This window comes from Oryctolagus cuniculus, chromosome 8, assembly GCF_964237555.1.
Source record: "Oryctolagus cuniculus chromosome 8, mOryCun1.1, whole genome shotgun sequence".
In the NCBI taxonomy this organism is placed as follows: Eukaryota; Metazoa; Chordata; class Mammalia; order Lagomorpha; family Leporidae; genus Oryctolagus; species Oryctolagus cuniculus.
This window is the reverse complement of record NC_091439.1, coordinates 130,545,632-130,564,856: the sequence shown is the minus strand read 5'-3', so window position 1 is coordinate 130,564,856 and position 19,225 is coordinate 130,545,632. Positions and strand designations below refer to the sequence as shown.

The window sequence follows — 19,225 nt, the reverse complement described above, 5'->3', positions numbered from 1 at the left end:
CAACATAGAGAAACTTATTTTTTTTAAGATTAATTTTTCTATTTTTTTTTTTTTGACAAGCAGAGTGGACAGTGAGAGAGAGAGAGAAAGGTCTTCCTTTTGCCATTGGTTCACCCTCCAATGGCCACCATGGCCGGTGTGCTGTGGCTTGCACACTGTGCTGATCCAAAGCCAGGAGCCAGGTGCTTCTCCTGGTCTCCCATGCTGGTTCAGAGCCCAAGGATCTGGACCATCCTCCACTGCACTCCTGGGCCACAGCAGAGAGCTGGCTTGGAAGAGGGGTGACCGGGACAAAATCCGCACCCCGACCGGGACTAGAACCTGGTGTGCCAGTGCTGTAGGCAGAGGATTAGCCTATTGAGCTGCCACACCAGCCTGTTTCTGTTTTTTTTTTTTTTAAAGATTTATTTATTTATTTGAAAGTCAGAGAGAGAGAGAAGAAGGAAAGGCACAGAGAGAGAGGTCTTCCATCCACTGATTCACTTCCCAACTGCCTGTCATGGCTGGAGCTGTACTGATCTGAAGCTAGGAGCCAAGAGCTTCTTCCAGGTCTCCCATATGGGTACAGGGGTCCAAGGACTTGGGCCATCTTCTACTGCTTTCCCAGGCCATAACATAGTGCTGGATCAGAAGTGGAGCAGCTAGGACTTAAACTGGTGCCCATAAGTGATGTTGGCACTGCAGGTGGTGGCTTTACCTGCTATGCCACAATGCCAGCCCCCAGAAACTTATTTCTAACTCATTGCTCAGATTGAATTCCTAGTCATGATTTTTCCCAGGCATAGAACTTGCTCAGGACTGAATCAATAAATGTGAACTCTCTCTTTCTTAGTCTCCTTCTTTTTTTTTCCTCTGTGCCTCTCAAACAAATAAGAAAATTATAGTCTGTTGGAAACATTTGAGGAGTGAGCCTACAGTTGGCAAACCTCTTTTTCAGTCTGTCTTTATCTCTCATTCTGTCTCTCTGACTCTCAAGTAAGTAAATAAGTAAATGCTAAAAGATGGTCATGTGGCTGGTGCTGTGGCACAGTGAATTAACACCCTAGCCTGAAGCACCAGCATCCCATATGGGCACCAGTTCAGGACCCAGTTGATCCACTTTCGATCTAGCTCTTGGCTATGGCCTGGGAAAGCAGTAGAAGTCCTTGGACCCCTGCACCCAAGGGAGACCCAGAAGCAGCTCCTGGCTCCTGGCTTCAGATCAGCACAGTTCTGGCTGTTGTGGCCAATTGGGGAGTGAACCATTGGATCAAGACCTTACTCTCTCTTTGCCTGTCCTCTCTCTGTGTAACTCTGACTTTCAAATAAATAAATCTTTAAAAATAAAAGATGGTCATGAGTAAGCCTCTGTGCTGTGACATCAGAAATTATGAAGCTAGGAATGACACTGTGGTGCAGTGGGTTAAAGCTCCAGCCTGCAACACTAGCATTGCATATGGGTGCCAGTTCCAGTCCCAGCTAGTCCTCTTCTAACCCAGCTCTCTGCTAATGCACCTGAGAAAGGAACAGAGGTTGGCCCAAGTCTTTGGCCTCCTGTACCCGTGTGGGAGACAAGAAAGACACTCCTGGCTCCTAACTTCATTTTGGCCCAGCATTGGTTGTTGTGCCCATACGGGGACTGAAGACTTCTCTCTATCTCTCTCTCTATAATTCTAGTTTTCAAATAAATAAAGTAAATCTTTGAAAAAAGAAATCATAAACTAAGCATAAACTTATAAAACATGAAAACGAGTACTCAAACAATATATTTCACTTTGTGTTTCTATGGGGGTGCAAACTGTTGAAATCTTTACTTAATGCATACTAAACTGATCTTCTGTAAAAAAAAAAAAAGAAAAGAAATTATCAATTCCCAACTTGACTCTCACTGGGATTAAACATGACAATAGGTCTGATCTGATTTCATCATCATTTAAAAAAATTATCTATTATTTTTCACTTTATGTTTCTGTGTGGGAGCAAACTGTTGAAATCCTTACTTAATGTATACTAAGCTGATCTTCTGTATATTAAGATAATCGAAAATGAATCTTGATGTGAATGGAAGGGGAGAGGGAGTGGGAAAGGGGAGGGTTGTGGGTGGGAGGGACGTTATGGGGGGGAAGCCATAGTAATCCATAAATCGTACTTTGGAAATTTATATTCATTAAATAAAAGTTAAAAAAAAAAAACATGAAAATAAGTGATCCTAGACTCACCAAGAAAGTAATGAGATTTTGAGACCCAAGGTCAAGTAGCCTCGTGGGGTTATGTTGAGTGGCTCAGATTTCTTGAAGGGTGGAGTTTGAAGTATGATTTCTCTTATTTTTCAGTATCACTGAGAAATAAGCAAATGAAAAGATAAGAAAAGCATAGGAAATGAAGCTTTCAGTGAAAATAGGAGGAAACTGATCAAAAGTCTCCAGAAATTCAAATTATCACACAGGAATGCTTCTAGAAAGAATTTAGAGGAGGTAACCAGCACTGATGATTTCAGAATGAGTTAGAAAACACTTTTCAAAGAAGATGAGCACATCCCGGTTTGCAGAAACAAATTCTTCAAACTGATTGGGAGTGTTTAACTAAAGTGGTATATTGGGAATTTTCTGTTCCTGTTGTACTTCTGAGAAGCTGAAGGTGTTGGGTGTCCTTAGGAATTTGGGGAAGCTGTCATAGAGTAGAGACAAAATAGTTTTTCATTTGAAAAATCCCACAAATGATGTTTACCTAGGAAGACTGAGCATGAGACACTCAGAGATTCAAATCATACTCTTTAAATGTTGTCCTGCTTAAAGTACAGGCACATTTCACTCTTCTCCACCTGCAAGTAAATGATCAGTGAAACTTTTTCATGTTTATGGTTGAGATATCAGAGAAGCAAAAAGCACACAATTTTTATAAAAATAAACTGGAGAAAAAGCACAGGGAAAAAAATGGTTGCTAGGTAGTGGGTGAATAATTTTATTAAATATTTGTCCATTCTTTAAAATATTTTATAGTTACTTCATCTTTGTGAAATGCAGAGTGATAGTGAGAGAAGAGAGAGAGAGAAAGAAGTCCTCTATTAGCTCACTTCCCAGATGCCTGCAACACTTAGGTCTAACTAGTCTGAAGCCAAAACTCTAGAATCCCTCTAGTCTTCCCTGGTTTCTCACAGGTTCCCAGGCACATGAACCATTATTTGGTTCCTTCCAGTTTACATAGGCAGAGAGCTGTACTGAAAGCAGAGTAGCCAGGGCTCAAACTGACACTGTTTTGAGATGCAGGCATCCCACACATCATAGCACAAATGTCATTCTACCATCCTTGACAATTTCCCATAGTAAAAAGGATCATGTTTGAACATTGGGAAACCTCATGGTATATTAATCTATTAAGGAGAAAAAACATATAATGGTCACAAATAAGTACCTCATACTGATTTTGTGAAAATCTTATGCCACTTGTATAACAAGTAACTTCATTCCCTTTACATGAGTATGCCAGGAGAAACAGTTACATGTGATTCAGTGACATGATTGCTTTTTCTCATTTCAGTGGTCATGAAAAGGGATGACCTGATTAGGATCAACCAGGAAAGTCAGGACAAAAATCTGAATCAGGATTTTATGAAAAATAACAAGACATCAGCTCTCAAGAGAATAGAATTAAGAAAAACACTTAGTTTAAATTCAATCCATGTTCCAACACTGATTATTAAAAAGGGAATCTATTCAGGACTGAAGCCTGAGGAATGCAATAAATGTCACACTGTGTTTCCCCCCAGTGGGCCTGATCAACTACAGGCTGGAGAGAAATTTGATAACACTAAGATACCTGGAAAATCTCTCCAGTTCTGTGAGCCTCTTAGTCAGCATGACAATATTCACATCATGAAGCAGCCATTTGGACCCACTGGACAAGCAAAAGTCTTCACAAGAAAGATGTTCTGTAAATCTGAGAGGGTTCATATGGCAGAAAACTGTAATAAATCAACTGTCACATTTGGAAAAGCAACGCAAATAGAAAAAGCTATCCATGACAATTCTAGCCTCAATATGCATCAACAAACTCACACAAGAAAGAAATTTTATAAGTACATTATGTATGTTGAACCTGTCATTCACCAGTCACATCTTGCAATAAATCAGAGACTAAATACAAGGGAAAAACTTTACACGTGTAAACCTTGTGGAAAATCACTCAGTTTTAATTCACCTTCTGAATGTAGTGACTGTGGAAAAGCCTTTGGACAAAAGTCAGTCCTCAGGAAACAACACAAAATTCACACAGGGGAGAAACCTCATGAATGTAGTGACTGTGGAAAAGCCTTTACACAAAAGTCATACCTCATAAACCATCAGCAAATTCACACCGGAGAGAAACATCATAAATGCCTTCAATGTGGAAAAAGCCTTCTGTGGAAGTCACACCTCACCATACACCAGCGAATTCACACAGGGGAGAAACCTCATAAATGTAATGACTGCGGAAAAGCCTTTACACAAAAGTCAAACCTCCTCTTACATCAGCGAATTCACACAGGGGAGAAACCTCATAAATGTAATGACTGTGGAAAAGCCTTTGGACAAAAGTCAAACCTCATCATACACCAGCGAATTCACACAGGGGAGAAACCTCATAAATGTAATGACTGTGGAAAAGCCTTTGGACAAAAGTCAAGCCTCATCATACACCAGCGAATTCACACAGGGGAGAAACCTCATAAATGTAATGACTGCGGAAAAGCCTTTGGACAAAAGTCAAGCCTCATCATACACCAGCGAATTCACACAGGGGAGGAACCTCATAAATGTAATGACTGTGGAAAAGCCTTTGGACGAAAGTCAGACCTCATCATACACCAGCGAATTCACACAGGGGAGAAACCTCATAAATGTAATGACTGCGGAAAAGCCTTTGGACAAAAGTCAAGCCTCATCATACACCAGCGAATTCACACAGGGGAGAAACCTCATAAATGTAATGACTGTGGAAAAGCCTTTGGACGAAAGTCAGACCTCATCAGACACCAGCGAATTCACACAGGGGAGAAACCTCATAAATGTAATGACTGCGGAAAAGCCTTTACACAAAAGTCAAACCTCCTCTTACATCAGCGAATTCACACAGGGGAGAAACCTCATAAATGTAATGACTGTGGAAAAGCCTTTGGACAAAAGTCAAAACTCATCATACACCAGCGAATTCACACAGGGGAGAAACCTCATAAATGTAATGACTGTGGAAAAGCCTTTACTCAAAAGTCATTCCTCATACTCCATCAGCGAATTCACACAGGGGAGGAACCTCATAAATGCAATGACTGTGGAAAAGCCTTTGGATGAAAGTCTGACCTCATACACCAGCGAATTCACACAGGGGAGAAACCTCATAAATGTAATGACTGTGGAAAAGCCTTTGGACAAAAGTCAAGCCTCATCATACACCAGCGAATTCACATAGGGGAGCAACCTCATAAATGTAATGACTGTGGAAAAGCCTTTACTCAAAAGTCAGACCTCATCATACACCAGCAAATTCACACAGGGGAGAAACCTCATGAATGTAATGACTGTGGAAAAACCTTTGGATGAAAGTCACACTTCATCATACACCAGCAAATTCACACAAGGGAGAAACCTCATAAATGTAATGACTGTGGAAAAGCCTTTGGACAAATACAGACCTCATATCACAGCAGAGAATTCACACAGGGTAGAAAACTCATGATTGTAATAACTGTGGAAAGCATTTAGCCATAATTCGACCTTCATCATGCATCAGAGAATTCACACAGGGCAGATACCTTATGAATGTAATGACTGGAAAAGCCTTTGGACAAAAGTTAAACCTCATAATGCACCAGAGAATGCACACAGTATTGAAACTTCATGAGTGTAATCACTGTGGAAAATCTTAAGTTCCAACTCCAAATGCATCAGAGGATTCACACAGGGAAATAACCTTATAAATGTAATGACTGCAGAAAAGCCTTTTTCTATAAGTTATACTCATATCAAAACAATTCACACAGGGCAGAAACCTTGTGAATCTAGTAAGTGTGGAAAAGCCTTAATAAATCATATGTTATAAATCATAGTTCATGTCACACCAGAGAATTCACACTGGGGAGAAACTTTATGAATGCAATGACTGTAGAAAAGCCCTTGGCAATAAGTCACATCTTAGAATGCATCAGAAAATGCACATGAAGAGAAACCTTTTGGACATAATGACTTGGAAAGCTTTTTCCCATAATTCAGCCTTCATTGCACATCATCTAATTCATATGGGGGAAAACACTTTGGATATAATGCATATGGAAAAGCCTTTATCCATAAGTAACACCTCATAAAACATTAGAATTCACATGGGGGAGAAACCTTATGAATGGAATGAATGTTGGAAAACTCTGCCAAAATCACACAATATAACATCAGAGAATTTATTACATGGTGGAAATCTTGTAATAAATGTGGGAAAGCCTTTTGCCAGAAGGAATACCTCATAACGTGTAGATCAAAGAAGGGAGAGAACTTAAGAATATAATGAATGTGAAGGACTTTTTCCAAAAATCAACATAACCACGTGATGGAGCCTTTTGCTGGAAATTACATCCCATACAATAGGCACTCCCATAAGGAAGAAAGGTTGGGACCAGCGCTGTGGCACAGTAGGTTAAAGCCCTGGCCTGAAATGCTGGCATACCATGTGGGCACTGGTTCTAGTCCCAGTTGCTCCTCTTCTGATCCAGCTCTCTGCTATGGCCTGGGAAAGCAGTAGAAGATGGCCTTGCACCCACATGGGAGACCCAGAAGAAGCTCCTGACTCCTGGCTTTGGATCCCTGCCGCTCCAGCCATTGCATCCATTTGCGGAGTGAACTAGTGAATGGAAGACCTCTTTCTGCTTCTCTGTCTCTAACTCTGTCTTTCAAATAAATAAAGTAAATTGTTAAAAAAAAAAAAGTTCAGAAATATTATTAGTGTGATAAAAAGCCATTTGTCAGAAATGGCATTATACATCAGAAAATTCACACAAGGGGTTTCTTAGGAGTGTAATGAATGTGGAAGCATATTTTCATAGAATTTTGGCTTGCATAAATATGCAACTCAAAAAAGGTGATATCCTTCAAGTGCAATAGACCTCAAAAAACCATAGCCAGAAATTAAACATCAGGCTGGCGCCGTAGAGCAGTAGGTTAACCCTCCACCTGCTATGCTGGCATCCCATATCGGTGCCAGTTCTAATCCCAGCTGCCCCTCTTCAATCCAGCTCTCTACTGTGGCCTGGGAAAGCAGTAGAAGACAGCCCAAGTGCTTGGGCCTCTGCACCCACGTGGAAGACCAGGAAGAAGCACCTGGCTCCTGGCTTCAGATCAGTGCAGCTCTGGCCATTGTGGCCATTTGAGGAGTGGACCAACAGAAGGAAGACCTTTAACTCTGTCTCTCTCACTGTCTGCAACTCTACCTGTCAAATAAATAAAAATCTTTAAAAAAAAAAAAAAAAAAAACAAGAAATTAAACATCAACTAACACAAGAGAATTCATATAGTAAAATGTCAATTTAATGAATGTGAAAAAAAATTTCTGCCATTAATTCACATGAAGAGACTCCAAAATGAGAAAACATACATGCATAGAAAAGTCATGTACCATATGTCACCTCTCAATGGTTACCTGACAACTCACAGAAAGAAAAAATCCTATGACTGTATTGTAATGGGAAATACCTTTATTATTAGGCAAACTTCCACAGAACATAGCAAGATTACAGAGAGAATTCCCTGAAATATAATTTGTCTGGAAGAATTCTTTGGTGGAATCACACCTTAGTGAGTATTGGGCAGTTTTCATGATGAATTAAGACAGAGAGTGGTTAACCGTTCTTCAGAAATTTTTCTCTGATACAACCTGAACTTTTGGTTTCTCATTATTGTGAGTGGGATCAAGTATACGAACTGAACTGTGCTCTCTTGTGTAAATTTTGTTAATAAATATTTAAAAGTTGAGTAACAGTTATTTCAACGGTTACTTGGAATACCATCTTCATCAATTACAAAGTTATTTGTTTCATAGCTGCTTTTTTGGCCACCCAGGATTCTTTCCCCACATTATTGTAGTGCAAACCAGTGATGTGACCATAGGCATATCAAGTGACACACGTTCCAGCCATAATAGTGTACCCTGGCTCTGGGTAATAAGTGTTGTGTGCAACACAAGGGAATGAGTGTGTGTTGACCTATATACCCATGAGAAATTTCAACTTATCTGTGTGCACATCTGGATTAGACTCCACTACCCAAGGTCTATTTGAATATGCAAGTAGATGTTGCCACACACATTACCCTCAATCTTTAAAGGGACAACCTCAAACCCTATAAGTTGCCACACTCATCTGAATTTTCCTGTATTACTGAGTGCATAATGCCTTTTTCATTCATGATGCCACTTTTCTATGCTTTTTCATTCTATTCCTAATTGCCTTGAGACAAGAACATGGAATGAAGTCTATCCATGTGGTACCCATTGCAATAGAGAAGCAGGAGCATAAATGTAGTATTTTTTTAAAAAGATATATTTATTTGAAAGTCAGAGTTACACAGAAAGAGCAGAAGCAGAGAATTTTCCATCCAATGGTTCACCCCTAATTGGCCACAATGGCCAGTACTGTGCTGATCCAAAACCAGGAGCTTCCTCCAGATCTCCCATGTAGGTGCAGGGACCCAAGCACTTGGGCCTTCTCCTATTTCCCAGGCCATAGCAGAGAGCTAGATTGGAAGTGGTACAGCTGGGTCTTGAACCAGCACCCATATGGGATGCCAGCACTTCAGGTCAGGGCATTAACCTGCTGTGACACAGTGCTGGCCCCTGTAGTACACTTTTGTATTAATTTAACTTATAATTTTTTATAACCTTTTTTTGTTGCATTATTCCCTGCTCCTGCAGGTGGCCCTCATTTTTATTGAAAATGTGTGTTTTTATTCCTTCCGATTTACAAAGTCCTTTCTGGATTAATATAAATCTGATTTACATTCAGTTAGTTCCTCAGGATACCCTCAGGAGGAACACTTTTCCTAGGTTGCTTGGCTATCCCATGATAACAGGGCTACAAATGCTTTGATGCATCTAGCCGCAGTAGCTCTTTTATTTCCCATCTAGATATTAGCTCTGCAACTAATCCATTCCACCTCCATTACTACCCATAAGAAATAGCTCTTCATCCCTGTTTAAGTCCCCACAGCTTCTTACAAGTGTTCATCAAATTAAATCTTATTATAAACAGATTTAATAGAAAATGAATGATGTAGCCACTGGTAGTTTCAGTGAGGTTGAATGATTTGCTGGACTGCTGTTTTGTCTGGGTTATCTTTCATAATACTTATAACTAATTTTTCACAATATTACTTGACTGAGCATTTTTTCCTAGGCTCCCAGCTAAACAGGTGTTTGAAGACTAGATTTACTGTTAATTCTCACTAAGGACAGAGGTCCCACATTGAGAGCACAGATCCTTATGTGGTCCTTGGGACATAGTGAATAGTATACCCACTTGATTTAGTACTCAGGCATTGGTCTCCATTGAAGAGAAGAACTCAGCTGAACAGAATATAACTCCCTTCTGATTAAAAAAAGAGATTTACCATGCCAAACCTGGGTGTGTCACCTTAGGCATACCCTTTACCCTTGAAAACTGAACAGAGCTCTCTGGCGACACCCACTGCAAGCCTCTAGAGATTCAGTGAAAGCAGAAAGTCCATTTATCTACAGTTATAATACAATGATAAAAACTGCCAGAAAAAAAAAAAAAAGACTAGTATTTCCACAAATGCCAAATGCAAGAATCCAAGAAGCAAGAATAAGGAAAACATCATCATGCTCCCAAAAGAACATGACATTTCAATACTAGGTCATGAAGATGATGAGAGTAGAAGTGCAAGAAATAGAACTCAAAAATTTGGTCATAACATTACATAGAAGTAATCAAAAGCAAATGCACAAACTACTGAAATCCATGAAGGACATGAAAGAAAATCTCTCCCATGAAGTAAAAATTATCAGGAGGAATCAAGATGAAATGAAGAATTCAACAGAACATGAAATTGAGATATTGAAAAGAAATCAAAATGAAATGAAGATAATACAACAAGTAAAAAATGCAGTGGAGAGCCTTAAAAATAGAATCACTGAGGCAGAAGAGTGAATACCAGACTTAGTAGACAGAGTACAGGAAAGTATGCAGTCAAACCAAACAAAAGAACAGGAGATTAGAAATCTAAAAAAGACTGTTGGGAATCTACAGGATACTATAAAAAAAATAAGACCAACATTCTGGTTCTAGAAGTTGCTGCAGGCATGGTGAGAGAGAAAGGATTAGAAGGCATTTTTAGTGAAATACTAGCAGAAAACTTTCTGGGTTTGGAAAAAGAAAGAGACATCCAAGTACAGGAAGCACACAGAACTTTGAATAGACATGATCAGAAAACATCGTTGCCATGACACATTGTAATCAAACCGCCACAGTGAAACAAAAAGAGAAGATTCTAAAATGCATAAGAGAGAAACATCAGATTACTCTCAGAGGATCTCCAATTAGACTCACAGCAGACTTCTCATCAGAAACCCTGCAGGCTAAGAGAAAATGGCAAAATGTAGCCCAAATTCTAAGAGAATAAAGCTGTCATCCCAGATTATTATACCCTGCAAAGCTCTCATTTGTGAATGAAGGTGAAATAAAGACCTTTCATAACAGAAATAGAAAGAATTTGCCACCACTTGTCCAGAGCAACAAGATTTCTTTTTATTCCACTGTGGTGGATTTTATTTTTGTACTATGACTCTGTAGATAAGTGGACTTTCTGCTTTCACTGAATCTCTGGAGGCTTGTAGTGGGTGTGGCCAGAGAACTCTGTTCAGTCTCTGGTGTTAAGGGTGTGCCTCAGGTGACACACCCAAGTTTGGCATGTTAAGTCTTATTTCTCCTTTTTTTAATCAGAAGGGAAGTATATTCTGCTCGGTTGGGCTCTTCTCCTCAATGGAGACCAGTGCCTGAGTACTAGCCCCAGTGGGTATAATATTTGTCTGCTCTGTCCAAAGAACCACACAAAGGATCTGTGTAGTCCTCAGTATAAGTTCAGATTCTCCAGAAATGTCTCTCATCAGGTAACCAGGAACCCCCAAGCTTGTGGCCTCTCCCACTGAGAGTGCTCAAAGTCCCAGCCACACCGTGAGTCTTCCCACACACCCTCAGTTTTTTATTTTTTCACAGTCTTGCTTCAGAAGTTTAACACAGTCACAAGTTCCTGGCTTCCTGTTATTTCTCCCTACCAGCATCAGGAGTTTCCAGTCGGCTGCTTGCCTTGTGCAGACACAGGCTGGCACAGCTGTTATGTATGTCCAAAATGGCTCCTGCTCTATCAGCTTGCATGCCTTTGTGAGGTGATTGGAGAGAGAGAAACGTGTCTGTACTGTCCCTTTTTTTCTCTCTAGTTTGGCTGGCACACTTTCCCTTGGAGATTTAAGCCTCATTCCCTCTAGGTTCCTGCCACATTTTCCAGTGGCTCAGGCTACTGTGGTCTTGTCTCACCTCACTTTCCAGTTCTGGTGCATAGGCTCTCACCTGTTGGAGTCATGAACTGTGGGCACCACACCCTCCATGTGGGTCCACTGTGTCCCTCTCATGTCAGTAGAATTTCCTCTGTCATTTTTTTCCCTAACTCTTCCCAGAGACTACTCTATTTCCACTTTTTTTAAAACTATCTTCTCCTGGGCTAGAGCAGTAAGCTCCCTCCCTACTCTACCATCCAATTATTAGCATATCTCTATATGATTATGACTGTTTCTTCCAAATTAATTTATACACCACATAATCAAAATTAAATGCCTTCCATGGAATGCATATTTATTTTGTCATTTACTACTATCACCTGCATGTGTAATGAATAACCCAATTTGTGACATTCCTAACACATGTAAATGATGGGTACCAAGGTTTGATTTATAATTGTGTGGTCCTCAACTCACTCTAAGTGCTGGAAGTTGTCCAAGCAACTGTCATGTGTATAGGATTTGAGTACATTGCAGTGCCAGCACCATCATGGTCATCAGCATAGGATACATTCTTATTGTTTCTAGATGCTCCTGGAACTGTAAATTATTTTCTGATTGTGGAAATTTTCCAAACTGCAAGTCTGTATCATACTGTAATTTTTCCAGTTTATTCTGGACTGTTTTTTCACCAAATATTCATCCACATATTTATTTTTTAATTATGGCTCCCATTAAAATACACATTGTTACTAAGGGCAAGGCCAAGTTTTAACTTCCATGTGCATCAGGTTTCTATTTTTTATTTTCTTTTTCATTTTATTAATTTCATCTGAGTACGTCAATATCCACATGGAAAGCAATCTTAGCACTGCCAAGGTATGATGATTCTTTTGGGCACTTATATTTTCATATCCTGAGTGCACTAAATAATGTTCAAGTTGTCTTAGCAACCTCCATCTTTATGGCCTATCAAATAATTTTAGAACATTACATTCTTTTACACTTTCAAGGACACTTTTTATAGCTTCCTTATATTTCGAGAATCAAAATTGTCATAATCTTTAAAATTTCCATGCATTGGGTCAAGACAATTTTATCTTGGTTTTAAAATTACTGAATTCAGTGGCATAAGCTTTCTTTGATTTAAGAGAGCACACATTTTCTGTATTTAAATGTGTATTTAGGGCTATTTTTATTAATATCTCTTACATCTCCTTGTAACCTTATTCCTGCTTCTACTAAATTTACCATTTGTACACACAACTGTCAATATATTGAAATGAATACATTTCTCTATTTTTCATATTGATTCAAATTTATTATTACCACCTCAATAAATAATAACCTAATTTGTGCCAATTCTAGTGCAGGGAACTTCAGGCTACCATGATTTACTTTAACATTGTAAGGCCATCAAATTCTGGAAGATGTCCAAATTTTATTTTCACAGTATATGAGAACAATTTAGGGCCAGTTCCATCACTCATTAGCAGGAGATTTCATTCTTAGCCTTACAGACATCCATGGAACTTGAAATTAACCTTTAATTATGAAAATTTAAGTAAATTTTTAAATTCACTGGAGTCACTCTTTTGCACAAATATTTTATTCTAGGCCAATCCTAGCTCTGTGAATCTGTGGCCATGGTGATTTCACTTTTATTGTAAGATCATCATCACCCCCAACATTCTGTAAGTTGCTCTGGAAACTGTCAGGTACACAGTGTCTCAGGGCCATTTTAGCCAAGGGTAATAATTCTTTCTCCTCAATGTAATATATATATATATATATATATATATATATGAATATATGTAACATATATAACATACATATAATTTATAGCTAGATAAATTTGCCTCTGTGTGTCTAGATACTAGTATATTTCCTGAAAATTATGCGGGAAAATAGTGGGATCTTAATGTGATTTTTATCCCAGAATTATGTATGTTTATTTAATTTTAGAGGTTGGTAGACTTGGAGACACAGAGAAACAGAGATTATGAGCTACAACTTGGTGGCTTACTCTTCATTCTTGTAATGATCAGAAACTGGATTATTACAGAAATCTGAGCTATTTCTGATCATAAATACATTATAAAAATTTCAAAATGTTGCTCTATATATTTATGTTACAAATTATATATATGTACATTTATATTGTAATGTCATATATTAAACACATATATATATTATATATAAACACCTTTAAAATTCTCCTTGATATTGGTATAATTTTTTTGAATTTTAAATATTTACTTCCTTTTAAAATTTTATTTAATATAAGTTTGATATATTTCATATATACAGACTAATGAATGTAAGTGACACTTCCCTTATACCCTCCCTCCCACACACACGCCAACCCTTTCTCCTCTTCCCTCTCACATTCCCACTTAACTTTTACAAAATCTGTTTTCAGTTTACTTAATGATTGTATAGTTAACCCTACACTAAGTAAGAGTTCAACAAGTCAGCAAATAGTATGAAGAAAAAAAAAATTTAAAAAAAATCACTTCCTCAATGGAAAAGACAAGGGCTCTAGACAATCATCAAATCTCAAAATGTGTATATAACTCCAATACATTACATTTTAGGTACTCTATTAACTACCTCAGATCAGGAAAACATGATATCTGTCTTTCAGGGACTCGTTTATTTTACTAAGTATAATGGTTTCCAGTTTTATCTATCTTGTTGCAAAAGACAGGGTTTCTTTTTCTTTCTTTCTTTTTTAGTAACTTAGTAGTACGCCATAGTGTGTATATACCATAATTTTCTTATCAAGTCAACAATTGATTGATATCTGGATTGTTCCCAGATCTCAGCTATTGTGAATTGTGCTGTGATGAACATGGGGTTATAGATAACTCTTGCATATGCTAATTTCTTTTGGTTTGGGTAAATTCCAAGGAGTGGGATGGCTGGATCAAATGGTAGGTCTATAATCAGATTTGTAAGATAGCTCCATACGGTCTTTCACAGTGGCTTGCACCAGTTTACTTCCCACCAACAGTGGACCAGGGTAACTTTTTTCCACATCCTCAGCAGTTTTGTCATTTGTTGATTTATTTCTTTTTCTTTTTCTTTCTTTCTTTCTTTTTTTTTTTTTTTTTTTTGACAGGCAGAGCTGGGCAGTGAGAGAGAGACAGAGAGAAAGTCTTCCTTCCATTGGTTCACCCCCCAAATGGCCACTACGGCTGGTGTGCTGCAGCCAGCATGCTGCGCTGATCTGAAACCAGGAGCCAGGTGCTTCCTCCTGGTCTCCCATGTGGGTGCTATTCTTTCTTCCCTAGTTCTGACTCTTAAAACTGTTCCAAATTATGGGATTTGATTCAATGCACCAGGTCTTAAATTTAAGGTTTTATTTCTGACTTTTGAACAACAAAGAGACAGATTTTGTGTTATTTTAAAGTAATCTATTATGTTCTCTTACTGCCTCTTAAGTTCTAATTGTTTAAAACAACTGAGTTTTAAGAGTTATGATTTGATCAAATCTGATCTATACTCTGTCATGATGTTAAGGGATCTTATTTCAACCAAATATTTTAAGCCTTCTTGTCATCATTTACAGGCATTCAAAAAAAAATCAAAGTTCCAAAGAATTTGGACTTTGATATTTCCAGTTAGGTTTCTGGAAATGTCAAAGGATATATGTCTCTCATCTTGGAGAGTCACCAGCTAGTCAATCAGGCTATTTGGGTTATATAACAGATATTGTTAAAATGTGAAGTCATGCTAAATTTTAAGTTTTGATAATATAAAATGCCAATGATACAAATGTCTGAAAGTTAAAAAGTCTAAAGATCTTGTGTTACTAGACATGATGCTTATCTTCATGAAAAAGACCCAGAGGCCTAAAAGAATTAAATGTTTTGTAAAATCCTACAGGTGCTTTTGAAAATACTGTGTAAAGTAAGCAAATTCCTCTTCTTGGTTAATGAGTTTATCATTTTAAACATAGATTTTTTTTAACTTTTATTTAATGAATATAGATTTTCAAAGTACACCTTATGGACTACATTGGCTTCCCCCACCCCCACCCCCATGACTTCCCTCCCACCCGCAACCCTCCCCTTTCCCGCTCTCTCTCCCCTTCCATTCATATCAAGATTCATTTTCAATTTTCTATATATACAGAAGATCAGTTTAGTATACATTAAGTAAAGATTTCAACAGTTTGCACCCACATAGAAACACAAAGTGAAAAATACTGTTTGAGTACTCATTATAGCATTAAATCTCAATGTACAGCACATTAAGGACAGAGATCCTACATGAGGAGTAAGTGCACAGTGACTCCTGTTGTTGACTTTACAAAATGACACTCCTGTTTATGGCATCAGTAATCTCCCCATGCTCCAGTCATGAGTTTCCAAGGCTATGGAAGCCTTTTGAGTTCTCTGACTCTTATCTTGTTTAGACAAGGTCATAGTCAAAGTGGAGGTTCTCTCCTCCCTTCAGAGAAAGGTACCTCCTTCTTTGAAGACCTGTTCTTTCCACTGGGATCTCACTCACAGAGATCTTTCATTTAGGTTTTTTTGTTTTTTATTTAATTTAATTTTTTTTTTTTTTTTTTGCCAGAGTGTCTTGGCTTTCCATGCCTGAAATACTCTCATGGGCTTTTCAGCCAGATCAGAATGCCTTTAGGGCTGATTCTGAGGCCAGAGTACTGTTTAGGACATCCGCCATTCTATGAGTCTGCTGTGTATCTCACTTCCCATGTTGGATCACTCTCCCCTTTATTTATTCTATCGGTTAGTATTAGCAGGCACTAGACTTGTTTGTGTGATCCCTTTGACTCTTAGTCCTTTCATTATGATCAATTGTGAACAGAAATTGATCACTGGGACTAGTGAGATGGCATTGGTACATGCCACCTTGATGGGATTGAATTGGAGTCCCCTGGTATGTTTCTAACTCTACCATTTGGGGCAAGTCAGTTTGAGCATGTCCCAAATTGTACATCTCTTCCCTCTCTTATTCCCATTCTTATATTTAACAGGGATCACATTTCAGTTAAATTTTAACACTTAATACTGGGCACCATTGAGTGAGAATGAGAAATGTGCCCTTGTTTTTATTGGTTAAGTGGGTATCCTGTCCCCCTTGGGCTCCAGGCTGGACTCAAATAATGTGTGGTCTTCCAGGTTCTCCTTCAGGTAATATTATCAGTGGCCTGGGCTGCTGCAGTCTGCTCTTACTTTGCTATCTAAAGCTGTTAAGCTTCTTCTAGCTCTTGGCTGTGGGTATCCTATATTTTTTCCACGCTCATTGCTGCATGTCCACAGCTTCCATTGCTGATCCACAGCATACCTTTTTCTTCCATAGAATTTCCCCTGAAAATTTCTCTTCAATGCTGCCCTTTAAATGTATTTCCTCCACATTTTTGCTACTATGTTCCCATGGACTAAAGCAATATGTCCTTCCCCTATTTCACCATCTTGGAATCCCCTCTTGATTAAATTTCAATGCCCATTAATAATTAATAATACTATTTATAATAAAAATTTTAGCAAAATAAAAAAACATTTAACACTTAAGAATAACTGTGTATTAATTACAGAATTAAACCAGTAGTATTAAGTAGAACAGACAAAAAAAACACTAAGAGGGATGAAGTATTAAGTTGTTCATTAAAAGTCAGGGCTATGCTGATCAAGTCACCATTTCTCATAGTGTCCATTTCACTTCAACAGGTTTCCTTTTTGGTGTTCAGTCAGTTGTCACCGATCAGGGAGAACATATGATATTTCTCCCTTTGGGACTGGCTTACTTCACTCAGCATGATGTGTTCCAGATTCCTCCATTTTGTTATAAATGACCTGATTTCATTGTTTTTTACTTCAGTATAGTATTCTAAAGGGTACATATCCCATAATTCCTTTATCCAGTCTACCGTTGATGGGCATGTAGGTAGGTTCCAGGTCTTGGCTATTGTGAATTGTGCTGCAATAAACATTAGGGTGCAGACCGCTTTTTTGTTTGCCAGTTGAAATTCCTTTGGGTAAATTCCAAGGAGTGGGATGGCTGGGTGGAACAGTAGGCTTCTATTCAGGTTTCTGAGGAATCTCCAGACTGACTTCCATAGTGGCTTGACCAGTTTGCATTCCCACCAAAAGTGGGTTAGTGTCCCTTTTTCTCCGAATCCTCTCCAGCATCTATTGTTGGTAGATTTCTGAATGTGAGCCATTCTAACCCGGGTGAGGTGAAACCTCATTGTGGTTTTGATTTGCATTTCCCTGATTGCTAGTGATCTTGAACATTTTTTCATGTGCCTGTTGGCCATTTGGATGTCCTCTTTTGAAAAATGTCTATTGAGGTCCTTGGCCCATCTCTTAAGTGGGTTTTTCATTTTGTTTTTGTGGAGTTTCTTGATCTCTTTGTAGATTGTGGTTATTAACCATTATCTGTTGCATAGTTTGCAAATATTTTTCCCATTCTGTCGCTTGTCTCTTCACTCTCCTGTTTCTTTTGCAGTACAGAAACTTCTCAATTTGATGCAATCCCAATAGTTGATTTAGGCTTTGACTGCCTGTGCCTCCCAGGACTTTTCCAGAAAGTCGTTGCCTGTGCCAGTATCTTGAAAGGTTTCTCCAATGTTCTCTAATAACTTGATGGTGTCCGTTCATAGATTTAGGTCTTTAATCTATGTTGAGTGGATTTTTGTGTAAGGTGTAAGGTAGGGGTCTTGCTTCATGCTTCTGCAGGTGGAAATCCAATTTTCCCAGCACCATTTACTGAATAGACTGTCCTTACTCCAGGAATTGGTTTTAGACCCTTGATCAAATATAAGTTGGCTGTAGATGTTTGGGTTGATTTCTGGTGTTTCAATTCTGTTCCATTGGCCTATCCATCTGTTTCTGTACCAGTACCATGCTGTTTTGATTACAACTGCCCTGTAGTATGTCCTGAAATCTGGTATTGTGATGCCTCCGGCTTTGTTTTTGTTGTACAAGATTGCTTTAGCTATTCGAGGTCTCTTGTGCTTCCATATGAATTTCAGCATCATTTTTTCTAGATCTGAGAAGAATGTCTTTGGTATCTTGATTGGGATTCATTGAATCTATAAATTGCTTTTGGGAGAATGGACATTTTGATGATGTTGATTCTTCCAATCCATGAGCATGGAAGATTTTTCCATTTTTTGGCATCCTCTTCTATTTCTATTTTGTAATTCTCATCGTAGAGATCTTTAACATCCTTGGTTAAGTTTATTCCAAGGTATTTGATTGTTTTTGTAGCTATTGTGAATGGAATTGATCTTTGCAGTTCTTCCTCAGCCATGGCATTGCCTGTGTATACAAAGGCTGTTGATTTTTGTGCATTGATTTTATATCCTGCCACTTTGCCAAACTCCTCTATGAGTTCCAATAGTCTCTTAGTAGAGTTCTTTGGATCCTCTAAGTAAAGAATCATATCATCTGCAAAGAGGGATAGTTTGACTTCTTCCTTCTCAATTTGTATTCCTTTAATTTCTTTTTCTTGTCTGATGGCTCTGGCTAAAACTTCCAGAACTATATTGAATAGCAGTGGTGAGAGTGGGCATCCCTGTCTGGTGCCAGATCTCAGTGGAAATGCTTCCAACTTTTCCCCATTGAATAGGATGCTGGCCATGGGTTTTTCATAAATTCCTTTGATTCTATTGAGGAATGTTCCTTCTATACCCAATTTGCTTAGAGTTTTCATCATGAAAGGGTGTTGAATTTTATCGAATGCT

General features: G+C 38.4%; 2 protein-coding genes across 12 annotated transcripts in view; one reads left to right on the top strand and one right to left on the bottom strand.

The window, feature by feature from the left end:
• The window catches only part of LOC138843592 (rho GTPase-activating protein 20-like), a 1,064,354-nt gene that overhangs the window by 31,763 nt on the left and 1,013,366 nt on the right, over window positions 1-19,225 (bottom strand). The window lies entirely within an intron of this gene.
• LOC138843594 (zinc finger protein 585A-like) lies at window positions 2,217-7,572 on the top strand. Its single transcript, XM_070048242.1, has one exon. It carries the CDS (start codon window positions 3,522-3,524, stop codon window positions 5,304-5,306), a length of 1,785 nt encoding a protein of 594 aa, XP_069904343.1. The 5' UTR covers window positions 2,217-3,521; the 3' UTR covers window positions 5,307-7,572.